The 14,003-nt window shown below is 51.4% G+C and overlaps 5 protein-coding genes across 5 annotated transcripts; 3 read left to right on the top strand and 2 right to left on the bottom strand.

Moving 5' to 3' along the window:
* Positions 1-575: 575 nt before the first annotated feature.
* On the top strand, positions 576-2,692 carry BDV14DRAFT_196343 (Zn(II)2Cys6 transcription factor; the record flags this gene model as incomplete). Its single annotated transcript, XM_073772419.1, has 3 exons — positions 576-685; positions 755-2,505; positions 2,553-2,692. 3 exons carry the CDS (start codon positions 576-578, stop codon positions 2,690-2,692), a joined length of 2,001 nt encoding a protein of 666 aa, XP_073631987.1.
* Positions 2,693-2,863: 171 nt separating this feature from the next.
* Positions 2,864-4,220, bottom strand: BDV14DRAFT_210901 (uncharacterized protein; the record flags this gene model as incomplete). The annotated part of the gene is made up of 1 exon (XM_073775992.1): positions 2,864-4,220. The coding sequence occupies exon 1, from the start codon at positions 3,704-3,706 to the stop codon at positions 2,864-2,866; it is 843 nt and encodes a 280-aa protein (XP_073631986.1). The 5' UTR covers positions 3,707-4,220.
* Positions 4,221-4,311: 91 nt separating this feature from the next.
* On the top strand, positions 4,312-5,990 carry BDV14DRAFT_210900 (major facilitator superfamily domain-containing protein; the record flags this gene model as incomplete). Its single annotated transcript, XM_073775991.1, has 5 exons — positions 4,312-4,508; positions 4,592-4,677; positions 4,739-5,325; positions 5,378-5,470; positions 5,538-5,990. The coding sequence occupies 5 exons, from the start codon at positions 4,312-4,314 to the stop codon at positions 5,988-5,990; spliced, it is 1,416 nt and encodes a 471-aa protein (XP_073631985.1).
* Positions 5,991-6,797: 807 nt separating this feature from the next.
* On the bottom strand, positions 6,798-9,282 carry BDV14DRAFT_210898 (transketolase family protein; the record flags this gene model as incomplete). The annotated part of the gene is made up of 5 exons (XM_073775990.1): positions 6,798-7,754; positions 7,806-8,323; positions 8,372-8,854; positions 8,927-9,036; positions 9,095-9,282. 5 exons carry the CDS (start codon positions 9,280-9,282, stop codon positions 6,825-6,827), a joined length of 2,229 nt encoding a protein of 742 aa, XP_073631984.1. The 3' UTR covers positions 6,798-6,824.
* A 3,850-nt stretch (positions 9,283-13,132) lies between these two features.
* On the top strand, positions 13,133-13,690 carry BDV14DRAFT_196338 (uncharacterized protein; the record flags this gene model as incomplete). The annotated part of the gene is made up of 2 exons (XM_073772418.1): positions 13,133-13,273; positions 13,337-13,690. 2 exons carry the CDS (start codon positions 13,133-13,135, stop codon positions 13,688-13,690), a joined length of 495 nt encoding a protein of 164 aa, XP_073631983.1.
* Between the last annotated feature and the right edge of the window lie 313 nt (positions 13,691-14,003).

Genomic DNA, 14,003 nt, shown 5'->3' with positions numbered 1-14,003 from the left:
TATAGTCCCCTAAACGAGGAATGCACGTACTGATCGGCATTGAGACATGCATAATCTTGAACGGTCTTGTGCTTAGCGCTTGGCGCAGCTCGTTCTGGACCCTGGGTATGCGGACAGACGCAGCTTGTTGGGGAACTTCTATTAGTGCTGTCAACATGAATGTCATATAACGCCAAGATGCGTTTAAAGGAAAGTTCAGGATGACTTCTTGGTGAAGTTGGGGTAGACACGGGGGCCGAGTTACGGGACGGCAGCTGTTCGCGACTTTCCGTCTGGGGATGTCATGTGATCGAATCTCGCCTCCCACCACGAATCACTCTCGATCTTCTCAACTCTCTCAAGTCGCCAAAATCAACCACGATGAGCTCAATTTCGAGCCAGCAAGCCTTCAACCATGGAGCGTTCTTCTGTTCGGTGTCCTTGCATGGAGAACCGGCAATCCGACGCTCTCCACAATCTCCGCATAAAGTTAGCGAGCCCAAGCTTTTATGTGGGCCATGTGCAAGCGGGGTCCGCGAAGGGATTATTTAACAGGCGAGCGCCCTCGAGACGATCCCCAGACTAGAGTCGCCTCGATGGACATGGCTATGACTACCCCAAGCACCACCAAAGACACCGCTCCGAAGTCTCAGCGTCCCCGCATCAGGCCATCTCGCGGCCGGGGCCTGAGGACTACGACAGGATGGTGAGTGAGCACTGCATCTACTGAGAAATCCCTGCCAAACCGGGAAACACCTTGCTTACAGTACGACAGCCTCACCTGCAGAGAAAGACGCGTCAAGTGCGACGATACTAAGCCCGAATGTACGCGCTGCACGAAAGCGGGCCGAATTTGTCGATATGGCCAGGGCAAGAAGGAGCAGACGCATCAGAGGGAAAAAAGCATCAGCGAAGCAAGCATCGCCCAGGAAAAAGCAAGCCTTGATGCAGCGCCATATTTGCCAGTTACCGAGGCCTCCGTGCCACTCCATATGAACGATCCCATTGAGACACCGCAAGATAGTTGCCCGGACAAAAGTAGTGAGCCAGCACCGCCCAGCCTTGATCCGGCCTTCTCGGCGTCTCCACTCGCTCTAAGCCAGATATCGCTGCTCAACATCTCACCCTTTGATTGGTATGACCTGCTGGCACAGGATGCCATCGCGCGGTGGGATTTCCCAGGGATTAGTCTTTCCCGCAGGCCCTCACCAGCCCCCGAACGCTCCGAGACACCCCATGACCAGGCCAAACGGCTTACCGAGCAGCGCCGGCTTGATCCTCAACATGCTGATCACAACGGGATTGGAGTTCCTTTGCTGGATTACCACCAGATATCCGAGCCTTGGAATACGACGGAAAGAATACAGTTGTCAGCTGTTGACCTCATGTTTCTTCGATACTATACCGAAGTTGTTGGGCCAATCCTAGACTTGTTTGACCCCGAGCGACATTTTACGAATGTTGTGCCCCATCTCGGACTGCGAAACACGGGACTTCTAAAATCGATACTTGCGGTCGGGGCCAAGCACATGTCCCTCGGTGCCATACATGCACCAGGAGATGTACCAATCGATCCTGCGGTCCCGAATGGGATTAGCCCGGCCTCAATAGCCGGAGCACCGGTTGGCCCAACGTCAGAGCCAGGTCCTGTTCCAGCACATATGGCAACCCATTATTACTATGAAACGCTTCAATATCTATCGCAGACGCTACTGTATCCTTCTTACGCCGATTCCCGTGAGATATTGGCAACCTCTATCATGATAAGCACGTATGAAATGTTTGACGCCGACAGAGCTTCGACCAGCGGCGACTGGGAACGGCATCTCCGAGGGTCTTTTTGGATACAGCGGTCTCAGGATAATGACGGCGAATCTGCCGATGGGTTGAGGCGGGCCGTATGGTGGGCATGGGTTCGGCAGGATATCTGGGCAGCTTTTCAAACCGGACGACCCACCCTCACAATATGGCGTGCCCGCAAGAAGCTCGAGCAACTAAATTCAGATGAGCTTGCATCAAGAATAATATACATCTGCGCCAAGTGCGTAGAATTTGCTGCTTCAGACAAGACGCTGCCCAACCAAGATCCGCGGCTCAAGATCGAGCATGGTGATCGGCTACTTCAGACCCTGGAAGATTGGTATCGCATGCTCCCCCCTTCCTTCCAACCGGTGACTGTCGCCATGGATTCCGGGAGCGTACAAGCATTGGGTGAGATGCAGGTCTCTTCAGCCACACCCAATCCTTTGAGTTGGAATGGGTCGTCCGATCCGCAAGCGCCTAGCCCAAAGACGACTTTCCCGCCCGTTTGGCTTCACCCACATAATCACGCAGGTGCTATGCAGATGTACCACTTTGCAAAAGCCTTGGTGCTGTTGAATCAACCAAGTATGGGTGGACTTAATGAATACTGCCTGCGCCAGAAGCAGCTTGATGAAAGTGTCCAGATGGTTTGTGGGATCGCCGATGCTTGTCAGGAGCATGAATTTGCCATGGCTTTTGTAAATGTACAGGCTTTGTTTGGAGGTAAGTATTCCATGTCTTCTGGTGAACATTCTGCTCACGAAATCCAGTTGGTCAATTTGTCCAGTCGCCCGAGATGCGGGTCGAACTGCTCCACACATTGGAGAAGAACCTTAGAATTAGTAAATTCCCCGCTAGGAGTCTTGTTGCGCAATTACAAAAGGTGTGGCAGGGAGGAGCTGGGTCATAGACTAGAGATAAAGACAATAAAGTAAGTTCATCCAAGTCAATGCATCTGGTAGGAGCGAGCAATACTAAAAGCAGTAGATGGGATCATTCAAAGTTCGTCAATTCTATGGACTAAGCATGTACAAAAGAAGCCGTTATTGTATCATCTATAAAACCCGACCCGTCACTCATATTACCACGCTCCGACGATTCCAGCAACCGGGATATCAATACCAGTCGTATATGAAGCGCCATCCGAGAGCAGGTATACATATGCTCCACCAAGTTCCTTAGGCTCAGCCAATCTCGGCATACCGCCGTAGTACTGCATCTTGAGGTTCCAGTCTGGTGCTTGGTCCACGAAGTAGGTCATGGCAGTCTTGATGAAACCAGGAGAGATCGAGTTGACGCGAATACCATGTTGGGCCCATTCCATGGCAAGCGTATGTGTCATGTTCCTCACAGCACCCTTGGTAGCGCCATAGGGCGCCGAAGGAGCCGCACGGTTCGGCCGATAAGACGTCATGGAAGCAGTAAAGACAATGGACCCCTTGATCCCCAATTCAATGAATTTGCGCGCAACAGTTGTGGCGCAGAAGTAAGCACCGAACACATTAAGGTTGAAGAGCTGTTCGATCTGCGCGCGGCTAAAGTCCAGCGCGGGCTGGTGCTTGGTCATTCCGGCATTTGCGACGAGACCGTGGATGCTGCCGTGTGTGGCGATGATTGAGTCGATGGCCTTGTTAACGCTCTCTTCAGATGTGACGTCGCAGTTGATGTAGCTCAGACGCTTAGGATTGGCCTTTGAAATGGCGGCGAACTCCTCGCCCGGCTCGAACAGGTCGAGACTGACGACGGCTTCGACCTCGTTGGCGATACAGACCTCTGCGATGGCCAAACCGATACCTCGGTTGGCACCGGTGATGGCGATGACTTTGCCCTTTAGTGTGATGCGCCAGTCGTGGTCTGGACCTGGTAGTGTGTTGAGGAAGGTCGGGGCGGCGCCGTTGCCGTTGGTGGTTTCAGTGGAAGACATTTTGAGGATTTATTAGTCTGTGATCTTGATTTTTGAAGGATTAAAGTGGGCAAACGTTGAGGCCGGGGAAATGCCTTTTTTAAGTCCGTCATGGCTCTATCCCCAGCCAAGCCTTCCGATGTCGCGGGGATGCACCCATCATCGTTGAGTGGACCATGGACGGTGGGAATCCTGTGCCGCCATTGTCAACGCATCGTTTCCTTGACTTGAACCGAGGATCAGGATCCTTCGGACTGTTCGAAGCGAGCCCTGACCCACTATCTGACACTTCTCGCATCGAGGCCAAGCCACATCATCACCCCTGATTCGCTACCAGCGCAGTAGATGGATTGCCACTATCGTTTCGTGTCTCTATTGGCTTTCCCATGACTCGAATACCCCAGCTCAAGCTCGCTTGTGGGAATTTTCATTGGCCGAATCGCCACAAAGAGCTTTGGCCAGTAACCCGGACTCCATGGGGTCACACCCCGTGGGGGATTCCGCTGAGACACCGGATTGAGAGACCCTGCGGTGTAGTTAGGGTATAAGTCTGGGGGATGCTCATGTTGTAACAGTCACCGCACTCATCCTATACTCTTTCTTTCTCCTTTCCCAAGCAGAACAATATGTCACGAACTAGCCTGGATGCCGTCGACCAGAAGGAGATTGAAGCGTATGGGGATAAAGTGACGAACCATGTCGAGGACAGCCAGGACATCTTTTGGACTGAAGAGGAGGAGAAGAAGCTCGTTCGAAAGATTGACTTCTTTCTGCTGCCGAATATATGGATCATGTACTTGCTGTCGTACATGGACCGGACCAAGTGAGTACTTTTCCACAACGTGGCTTCAGTAGCCAGAAGTGAGGCCTTGAAGTGGTCGAAGCTGACCATGACCTACCATCTAGCATCGGAAATGCAAAGATTGCAGGCATGGGCGATGATCTCAGTCTTACCTCTTCTCAATACAGTATCATCCTCGTCGTCTTCTTCGGTAGGTCGACCCTGTCCCCAACCTCAACAGCATGACGAGCAGAGATAGCTAACAACACCAGTCGGATACGTCGTCTTTGAGCCCCCATCAAACATGATCCTAGTCCGATCACGCCCATCACTATACCTCCCCGCCATAATGACCCTTTGGGGCGTCCTCACCTGCATCATGTCCGTCGTCAAGACCTACCACCATCTCATCGTCCTCCGCATCTTTGTTGGAATAATGGAAGCCGGTTTCGCCCCGGGTATCCTCCTCATCATCTCATCCTGGTACAAGCGCACTGAACAGTCCAAGCGTTTCGCCGTCTTCATGTCAGCCGCTATCCTCTCCGGAGCCTTTGGTGGTCTCATTGCAGGTGCTATTACAGGAGGGCTCGAAGGTGCCCACGGTCTTCGTGGATGGCGCTGGCTGTTTATCGTTGAGGGTGCTGCTACCGTTGGGTGGGCTCTTATCTCGGCGTTCCTCCTCCTTGACTTCCCTGCTACGTCGAAGAGATTGAGTGAGCGGGAGAGAGCGATTGCTGTTGCGAGGTTGAAGGAGAACAGCGGTCCTGCTAGGAATGCTGATGAGAAGATTGGACATTTGAAGTCGCTTTGGATGGCTGCTCGGGACTGGAGGACTTGGGGATTTACTATTGGGTATATGGTGGGTATCTCCTTCTCACACTTGCCATATGATATACTGATTTTTTCATTAGGTCATCGTTGGCTCGTCGACACTGTCCTACTTCTACCCTACTCTCGTTGCTGGCCTCGGCTACACTGATACCGTCGAGGCACAGTACATGACTGTAAGACTCCCTTCCTTCATAAAGACACACAATAGACCAAGTCCCTAACCGATATTTCTCAATATAGGTCCCCATCTACGCCGTCGCCTTCGTCTGCACCGTCGCAACCAGCTTCTTCGCCGACAAACTCCTCAATTACCGGGGCATCATCATCTCCTGCTGGCTCGCCTTCTCAATGATAACATCCATCATCGTCTGCGCCGTCTACAACTTCACAGCGCGGTACGTCCTGCTCGTCCTCATGGCAGCCGGACTGTGGTCCTCCAACGCGGCCTCGCTCTCCTTCGCGTCATCAACATTCTTCTACATGGAGCCTGAGGTGCGGGCGGTTGCGCTGGCTCTGGTTAATGCCTTTGGCAACCTCGCCCAGATCTACGGTGCATATCTCTTTCCGGAGGATGATCAGCCGAAGTATCTTATGGGCTTTGGGGTCATTTCGGGAATGTGTGCGCTTGGTGTTGTTACGTATGCGTCTATGCACTTTTTGGTTAGGAGGAAGGCTGAGCCGGGAAGTGCTTAAGTGCCCGTACCTGCCTGCCTACCGTAACGGCTCGGTTGGAGTCGAATTGTGAAGGTTGTGGATTATGTATATATTTTCGGAACCTGGAGAGTAGGTTGAAGGTTATGAAGTACGTAGCTTATGTTAGTTATACGAATCATGAAGGATACGCATCGCATTGAAGACACTACTTCCTCTCAAACAGCAACTGCCTGTACGTACGTAGTCCTAACGACGATGACACCGAAAATAAACTACCGGAACTTGGGAAATCGGTGCCTCGCTCACATTGTAGGTCCTGGCTTATTAGTTTAAAGAGTTGTTACCGCTCCCGGCAGTGCTGAGGATAGGACCTAGGAGGTAAGCTAGGTACCTTACCCATTCTAAATGATTTAAGTATTATTGGATGAACTCACTCTAGAATCCGGAGACGATGACCGAGCAATGAAGGCAGCTACCTAGGTTCGGGCAGGTGGCGGAAGAGGATCAATGCAGCGTAAGAACCTTGCATTGGTGCAGAAGCATGCCAACGTGTGGGTGCTTAAGTCCTAGTCCGGTTTGTTCCGTGAGCTATGGTACGTACAAAGTAGTTCATTGTGATCTGACAGTCGGGCTGGGAGACAGGTGTCTTTTGACCTTCGGAGACTGATTTCAGTCTCGGTAGTACTACTATCTATGAAACTAGACTATCTACATACTATGGTGACCTTGCTGAATACTGGCCATTGGTGGCGAGGGACTGGATTCGGGAATTTAATGGTGTTGGATGTTGGAGAACACTCTAGAATTCGTAACAAGATCTCAAATTCATAAACATACACTCATAACCAAGCTTCTGATCTAATGCAACCATATCTACTGATGCTCCCCAATCGTCAACGGCGCATTGAATTCGCGGAAGTCGCCTCTCAATGACCCAATGCCGTTAGCCTTGACCTCCTCAACAAGGTCCTTACACTGTCCCGCGATCTTACTAGGCTTAAAGCCGTAGTACTCATAGCAGTCCTTTGCAGGTAGGGCCTTTCCGAATCTGTTCATGGTGACGCCTGCGTCGGCATACCTTTCCCATCCGAATGACGGGTATGCCTCGATCACAACGGTGGGCTTTCCAGCCGCCGGCCTAAGGACGGATTGCTTGTACTCGCGGCTCTGCTGCTCGAAGAGCCGGTGGCAGGGGAAGGAGACGACGCGGGCGCGGAGGTTATACTCGCTAGCGAGGATATCGCGGGTTTCCATGGCGTATGCAATTTCCGAGCCCACGCTGATAAGCGTGATGTCGAAGTCGTTCTCGTCCTTGGAGTCCTGTGCTTCGGTGAAGACGTACGCGCCCTTGAGAACGCCCTCGCGCTTCGAGAATTCAGGGAACTGCTTGAGACTCTGGCGCGACAGAGCTAGTGTAGAGGGTGTATGCTTCGCCTCGATAGCAGCGATATAAGCGCCCGCAACTTCCTCGGCGTCGCAGGGTCTGAAGAAGAGCATGTTAGGCATAGCGCGGAAGAGCGCGGCCACGGCGATGGGCTGATGCGTGGGCCCGTTCTCGCCGACGCCGATGCTGTCGTGCGTGGCGATGTGGATCTGCTGTAGGCCTTGAAGGGCGCCCATGCGGATTGCGGCCGCGGCGTAGAGGTGGAACATGAGGTATGTACTTGTAATGGGGATGAAGGTGCCCTTGTTGAAGGCGGCCAGGCCGTTCGAGATCGCGCACATGGCGTGCTCGCGGATACCATAGTGGATGTAGCGGCCCGCGTAGGTGCCGTTGAGGCCGCAAGATGTGCGGAGGTCAGGCTGGTGATATTAGTATATTACATCTATTTGGGTAGACAGATGAGGACTCACAGATTGGAAGTCGACCTTGTTCTTGTAGGCGACGTTGACGGAGGGGGTCAGATCGGCAGTACCGACCAGGAAGTTGTTGACGTTCTGGCCCAAATTGTTCGTAATAACGTAGGCTGACTTGCGGGAGGCAACGTTCGAGGTAGGGTGCTCTTCCTTGGCTGGGATGCACTTGGTCCAGTCGGTAGGCATCTTGCCCTGGACGCGGAGAGCGAATTCCTTTGCCAGGTCAGGGTGCTCTTGCTCGTACTTGGCAACGACGGCCTGCCAGTTAGCCTCGTGGGACTTGCCGCGGGCAGGAATGTCGCTGAAGAAATCGTAGACGTCTTGCGGGATGTAGTGGTGTTGCTCGGGGTTGAGGCCAACAGAGCGCTTGATGTTGGCGACCTCTTCAACTCCAAAGGCTGAACCGTGGGCGTCTGCTGTACCGGCCACGGCGGATCCGAAGCCAATTGTGGTGACGATGTTGATGAAGGTGGGCTTGTCGCTGGAGCGGGCTGCGACGAGGGCGTTGATGATTCCTTCTTACATTAGTATCTGCGATACAGACCACAGTCTATCAAACTCACCAGCAATGTCCGAGTCGCCATTTGGCACATCAATAACGTTGTATCCCTGAGCGCGCATTTTCATGTTCATGTCCTCCGTGTTGGCGACATCTGCAGTGCCATCGCACGTAACATTGTTGTTGTCAAAGATCACACACAGGTTGTTGAGTCTCCAATGACCAGCAAGTGAGAGGGCTTCAAGACCAACACCCTCCTGAAGACAGGCATCACCGACAATACACCACGTCATGTTGTTCACGACCTCATGTCCAGGCTGGTTGTATGTAGCAGCGAGGTTCTTGGTGGCCATAGCGAGACCGACGGCATTGGCGACACCCTGGCCGAGCGGGCCGGTTGTGACTTCGACGCCTTCATTCTCGATTTCGGGGTGTCCGGGGCAGAGCGAGTGGGGATCTGCTGAGTGGTAGGATTTGAGCTGGTCGAGGGTCATGCTCTTGACGCCGACGAGGTGGAGGAAGGTATATTGCCAGAGGCAGGCGTGGCCTGTTGCGGACGAAGTCTGTTAGCATGTTTTGTTTTAATCGCGGTGGGAAGTGAAGGAGAGAAAAGGTATACCGTTAGAAAGAACAAAGCGATCGCGGTTAAAGTAGTTGCAATTCGTCGGCGAGTACTTCATAACGTATTTCCACAAAGCAATACCAATGGCAGCCATGCCCATGGGCGATCTAGGACATGATCTGTTAGCGCGATGTCGCGACTGTATGAAGTGATTCTGCTACTTACCCACCGTGACCCTCACCATACTGCTGACAGAGATCAGCAATGAATGCGCGAAAGACGTTCAACACGCGCTGGTGCGTCTCTGTGCTCTCGAGCTTGATATTACTAGCAAGTCCGTTGCCGAGCGCGGAGAGAGCCTTAGTCGGCAGCTTCTCAGCCACCGCTTGGGGAAGTTCTAACGCAGGTGCCATTGTGTAGAGTTGAATATGAAACAAAGCTTGTTGAGTTCAGGCTAAGAACAGACAGCAGAGGACGAGCGGACTGCCAGCCCTTATACTCAACATCTTCCTCTTCCATCATGGGCCTAAGATCAAATGCCATTGCGGAGTTGCGGTTCGATGGTATCGAGGCGAGCATTCCCCAGAATGTCAAGACAAAAGATGGAGTAACTAGATAGAGTGGCAAGGTAAACAGAGCTACTCTTCCCCTGTGGTGACCTGGTTGGGTGGACATCTCGCTTCGAGGCACCGATGTGGCTGTGGACTCGAAGCGAGGACTCGAAGCGAGATCATCAGCGACATTTCCCCACCCTAACTCCTCCCCGTGACCCCAGAAGACCTTGAAACATCATAAGTCTGGGGTACTCCCCGTCATTGGCGAGATATGTGTCACATTCAGGTTCATTAGGGTTCCAAGTTTTGCTGCTCTAACTGTTTCGGATCCAACATTTACCATGCGCTATGGTGGCAATTCGAGACCCAAAGCATGTCTGGCCAGCTCTTCCTCACCAGACTTCTTCACTGACTGCAGTATGTGTTGCGACATCCAAAGCATACTCTTATTCTGTGAGAAAGAGCAGGCTTACTTCGAGGTCCCTTAACAATGTAAATGTAACCATGCTAGACAAGCGTTCGGGCTCGAAACAAGCTCACTTTGATCTGCGAATTACGTCCCAAGACACTTAACATTGAAGAGTGAGGTGGAGAATTCGGGGAAAGTGCAGCAGACTGGTTGTGGAGGTGCCGTGCTCGGCGAGCTGAGGCCGAAGTTTGGGATTTGGGCAGAGTACGTGGACTGGCCCCTTAAAACTATACGACGAAGAGCGTGAGATGGTTGAAAAGCTTGTCCCTCCACTGCGGCTCTCAATGCGAGTCCTTGCGAGTGGTCTCTCGAGGACATGGTCGGTCTTTATTCTGTAAACTACCATCAGCTAGAATTCGATGCCACATAATACAAATCGGGCAATTATCTTACCTCTGTTCTTGATTCTTTGAAATGAAACTCCAGCAGCCCATGGTTATATCGAACAGCCGACCCAAGTGTCATTGGTTGCTTCGGGGTTGCGGGCGAATTATCCATGATCAGCCATTTTGACTACTGTAGAGCAGGTGCGAGGACAAAGTGAAATGTGCGTCTTAGAAGTAGAACATGGAGAGTCCTCGAAATTTGGCGGCCTCAAAAAGAGTGCTCGCCCGAGAAGGGGGAAGAAGAGGAGCAGAGGAACAAGAGAAGGAGAGTCTGGCAATGAGATCCTTGGGGAGCCTCACTGATTGAGGCTCCCCCTGGAACGACAGCAAAGGACACGGTCGAAACAGTAAAAAGACAGTATTCTGTATGAATTACCATGGTCGGAGTTGATGGGATGAAGTCTTACTTGGAATTGATGGTGGTTGTGTTGGGTAAGAGAAGAATGAGGAGAGAAGAGAGTCTTAGTGAATTGTCAAGTGAAGATTGTGTAAAAGGACAGTGAGGATTTTGCTTAAGAGCAGATTCAGACCACGTGCACTGAGAAAGAAGGTCTTGGTTTGATTCTCTGAATAGCAACACTTTTCTTGTTTCAAGCCACCTCATACCTAGGGACCGGACCTGCCTTGCCTCGTCAGTCAACATGGCCATGGTCCCTTCTCCAATGCCATCAAGGCAACCAAACACGCCCTTCTATAGAACAGCCCAAGGAAAAGATGCACCGCTCTTTCCTCGATCACCGTCAGCACAGCGTCTCGCTTGGCTGACCCTCGCCGACAACAACAATGCCATTCAGGTCGATATGCGCATTAGCCTCAGCTCGCAGCAACCGGCTATCCATATCCAGCCAAAGGAGCAAGGTGGTTGGATAGCCTTCCCTCTGCAAACAACTGCCCTGACATGCGGTATCGAGAACGGTCCCGACCCCGAGTTCAACCACTTCTCAAAGAAGGCCGAGCGTTGTATCAGGTACTGGGTGATTGGGACACGATGGTAGCGTATAAATTGCATGTTTGGGAGGAACTAATTGTGCTCTTCTATCCCAATACTAGAAATTGCAGATCGGTCTCGAAAATGGCCAGCGCCAGGCGTACTGGTATTATCATCTTATTGATCGGACCAACGACAATTAGCCTTGTCCTCCAACACTCTGGCTTTCCCATGAGGTTGTTCCGGGTCAGGATTCCTGAAACACGATGTTCCCATGGCTTAAGAAATGCGCCTACTACGTTGACGTGCACGAATTCGTTACCCTTATGACCGAAGCTTCCAAGCGTGAACGACATGTCTAACGCGCCCAGATCGAGAGGGTATACAACTCTGGCCAACTACATGGTACTCGTCTAGTTGGGAGCGGAAATCTAGCGTTGTACTACATGCTAATCAAAGCGGCCGCCGCTGGAGAGGAGGACGAGGTCCCGGAGATCATGCCAGGTGCGGAGGTCGAAATCACACTAGTTTCATCAAACGGACCAACGTCAACCATGGATCGCTTTGTTTTCAACTGATGTGTGGTCGAGCAAGAGAACCATCATGGTCTGGTTGTATTTCTTGATGGTGTTGGTCTCCATGTCACTCCAGGGGAGTTTCTGATAACCACTTACATTGTCACTTGCAAGAAACAGCATCTGAATGCTGCGCTCAGCCGTGCAAAGGATGTGCTAATTATGATAACGGACCTGAGACCTTTGAACGATTCCGCCAACGCCATCAAAAAGGGGGGCAAAATGTTTGGTGGTGCCAGTCATGAACAGACTCTACGCAAGCTCTTGACTGATACTTCGACCATGGGCCATACTTTGACGTGGAGTGATCCCAGAACCGTGCTTGAACGAGAGGCTCTGACAGCATTCTATAGATATTCTTACCATGACGCCAACCTGCGCAAGCCGCGACAGTTCACGCCCCTGTGCCTCCCGCTGCGGAGAGGACAGCAGAAGCAGCAGCAATCGGTCTCACCCACAGTATTGCTTGGGCCGTCAACGTCAAAAGCAAAGGTAACGCTCAGTCTGGTCGCAACTAAAGCCACACGGACAAGCCTCGAATCTCAACAAGGTGGTGTGGTGGGCGATGTGTCTTAGACTAGAGCTGCGTCGTATGTACCATAATACCTAGATTTGGCCATGATGTATGTATCTACCTAGGTGTGCGCACCGTTATGGTCGAATTGTGTTATTTGGTCCTTTTGGCGGTTCTCGTTTTCTGTATTAGTATAAGAACCTGATCAATTTTCTATCTTCTTCTATGTATCGAGCAGAATACAGAGACCTCCCTCAACTATTCCAGACGGCACTCGTTAATAAATCCCAATGTAACTAGAATACCAAGGTCGCGGGATACTCATGAAATAGAGGGTCCCTAATTGAGTCTGAGTCCATGGTCCAAGCTACACAATCTTCACATGACAATTCGCTTATTCCTGTAAGAATTCCATCCGTCTCTTCTCTCTCATCTTTCTCTGACCTAACACAACACAACTACCTTCAACACCACCAAGTAAAACTCCCACGGCCATGGTCATTCATACTGAATACTGACAGAAACGACAAGATAGTACGCTTTTGCTACAGCCCACTCCGCAAGATTCATGTCACCAGACTCTTCTTTCAAGGCGAGCACTGTTTTGAGGCCGCCGACTCACAAGTAAACTCGTTTACTTCGACTTTTCTTTTTCTTCTTCTTCCGCTGTTATTCTAGGGCGAGCACTCTTTTCGAGGCCGCCGTCAATAACGATCGAGTTTACCCCGACTCTCCTCTTCGAGTTTCTCCTTTACTTGTTCAAAGGTGAGCACTCTTTTTGAGGCCACCATTCACTTGAAAACCTCTTTCCTCCGAGACCCCTCACAGCGTCCAAAAATGGCCACTCAACCTCGCAACAACATGCCGGACGAGACCTGGTTCGAAAGTCATCATGGGATAGACGGTCCACTTGCCGGAGCTGGTGGTAGAAAACAGCAAGCTTTCTTCATTCACGGCAAAACGAATACCGTCAAGAAGGTGAAAGTGACGTTCATCACCGACTCTCAGCAGCCCGAGATTCGCATCCTAGCGGGCCAATAGCAATGTCGGACAGAGCCCACGAGCGACACAAAGGTGGCTGCATCGCACGCCATAGGCATTGGCATGGACAGCTCGCAATATGCTCAGACCATGGCCGCTCCTGCGCCAGTGGCAGTGAGTGCTTCCGCGCCTGCACCGGCCACAGCCGCCCCGAAGCCCATGACGACTGCTTCTGCCGCTTTCACCAATTTCTATCACGCGGCGCCTGTCGAGTCCGCTCTGGTTGCTAATCCTGACCACGCCCGAAGACAGTATCAACAAGAGATGGAAGAGCTGGAGGCCGAGATCGCGGGCTTTAAGTTAAACATTGCTGAAGCGGAGTACGCGGGGAACAAAATAAAGGTAAACCAGTAGACGCGGTTGTTGAACCTGGCAATGAACAGCTATCGCCTTAAGGAGAAGATTCAACGCTCTCGTGACCAGTGATTAGTCTTCTTTTTTCTTCTTTTTTCTTCTTCTTTCTGCTTGTTTCTTCTTGTTTGTTCTTGTTTGTTCTTGTTTGTTCTTGTATCTTCTCTTTTCTTCTTCTTTCTGCTTGTTTCTTCTTGTTTGTTCTTGTATCTTCTCTTTTGTTTTCGGTCCTATACGCATTCTCTTTTTCGTTTGGCAGCATTAGTTGGAGTTGCCTGGGTATGGCAGCTTAGTTATTTGATCAAAGTTCATCAAA

The sequence above is a fragment of the Aspergillus stella-maris genome (genome assembly GCF_047715825.1).
Source record: "Aspergillus stella-maris strain CBS 113639 unplaced genomic scaffold BDV14scaffold_6, whole genome shotgun sequence".
Lineage (NCBI taxonomy): Eukaryota > Fungi > Ascomycota > Eurotiomycetes > Eurotiales > Aspergillaceae > Aspergillus > Aspergillus stella-maris.
Note: the sequence above shows the minus strand (reverse complement) of the source record. Positions and strands in the feature narration are given on the sequence as shown.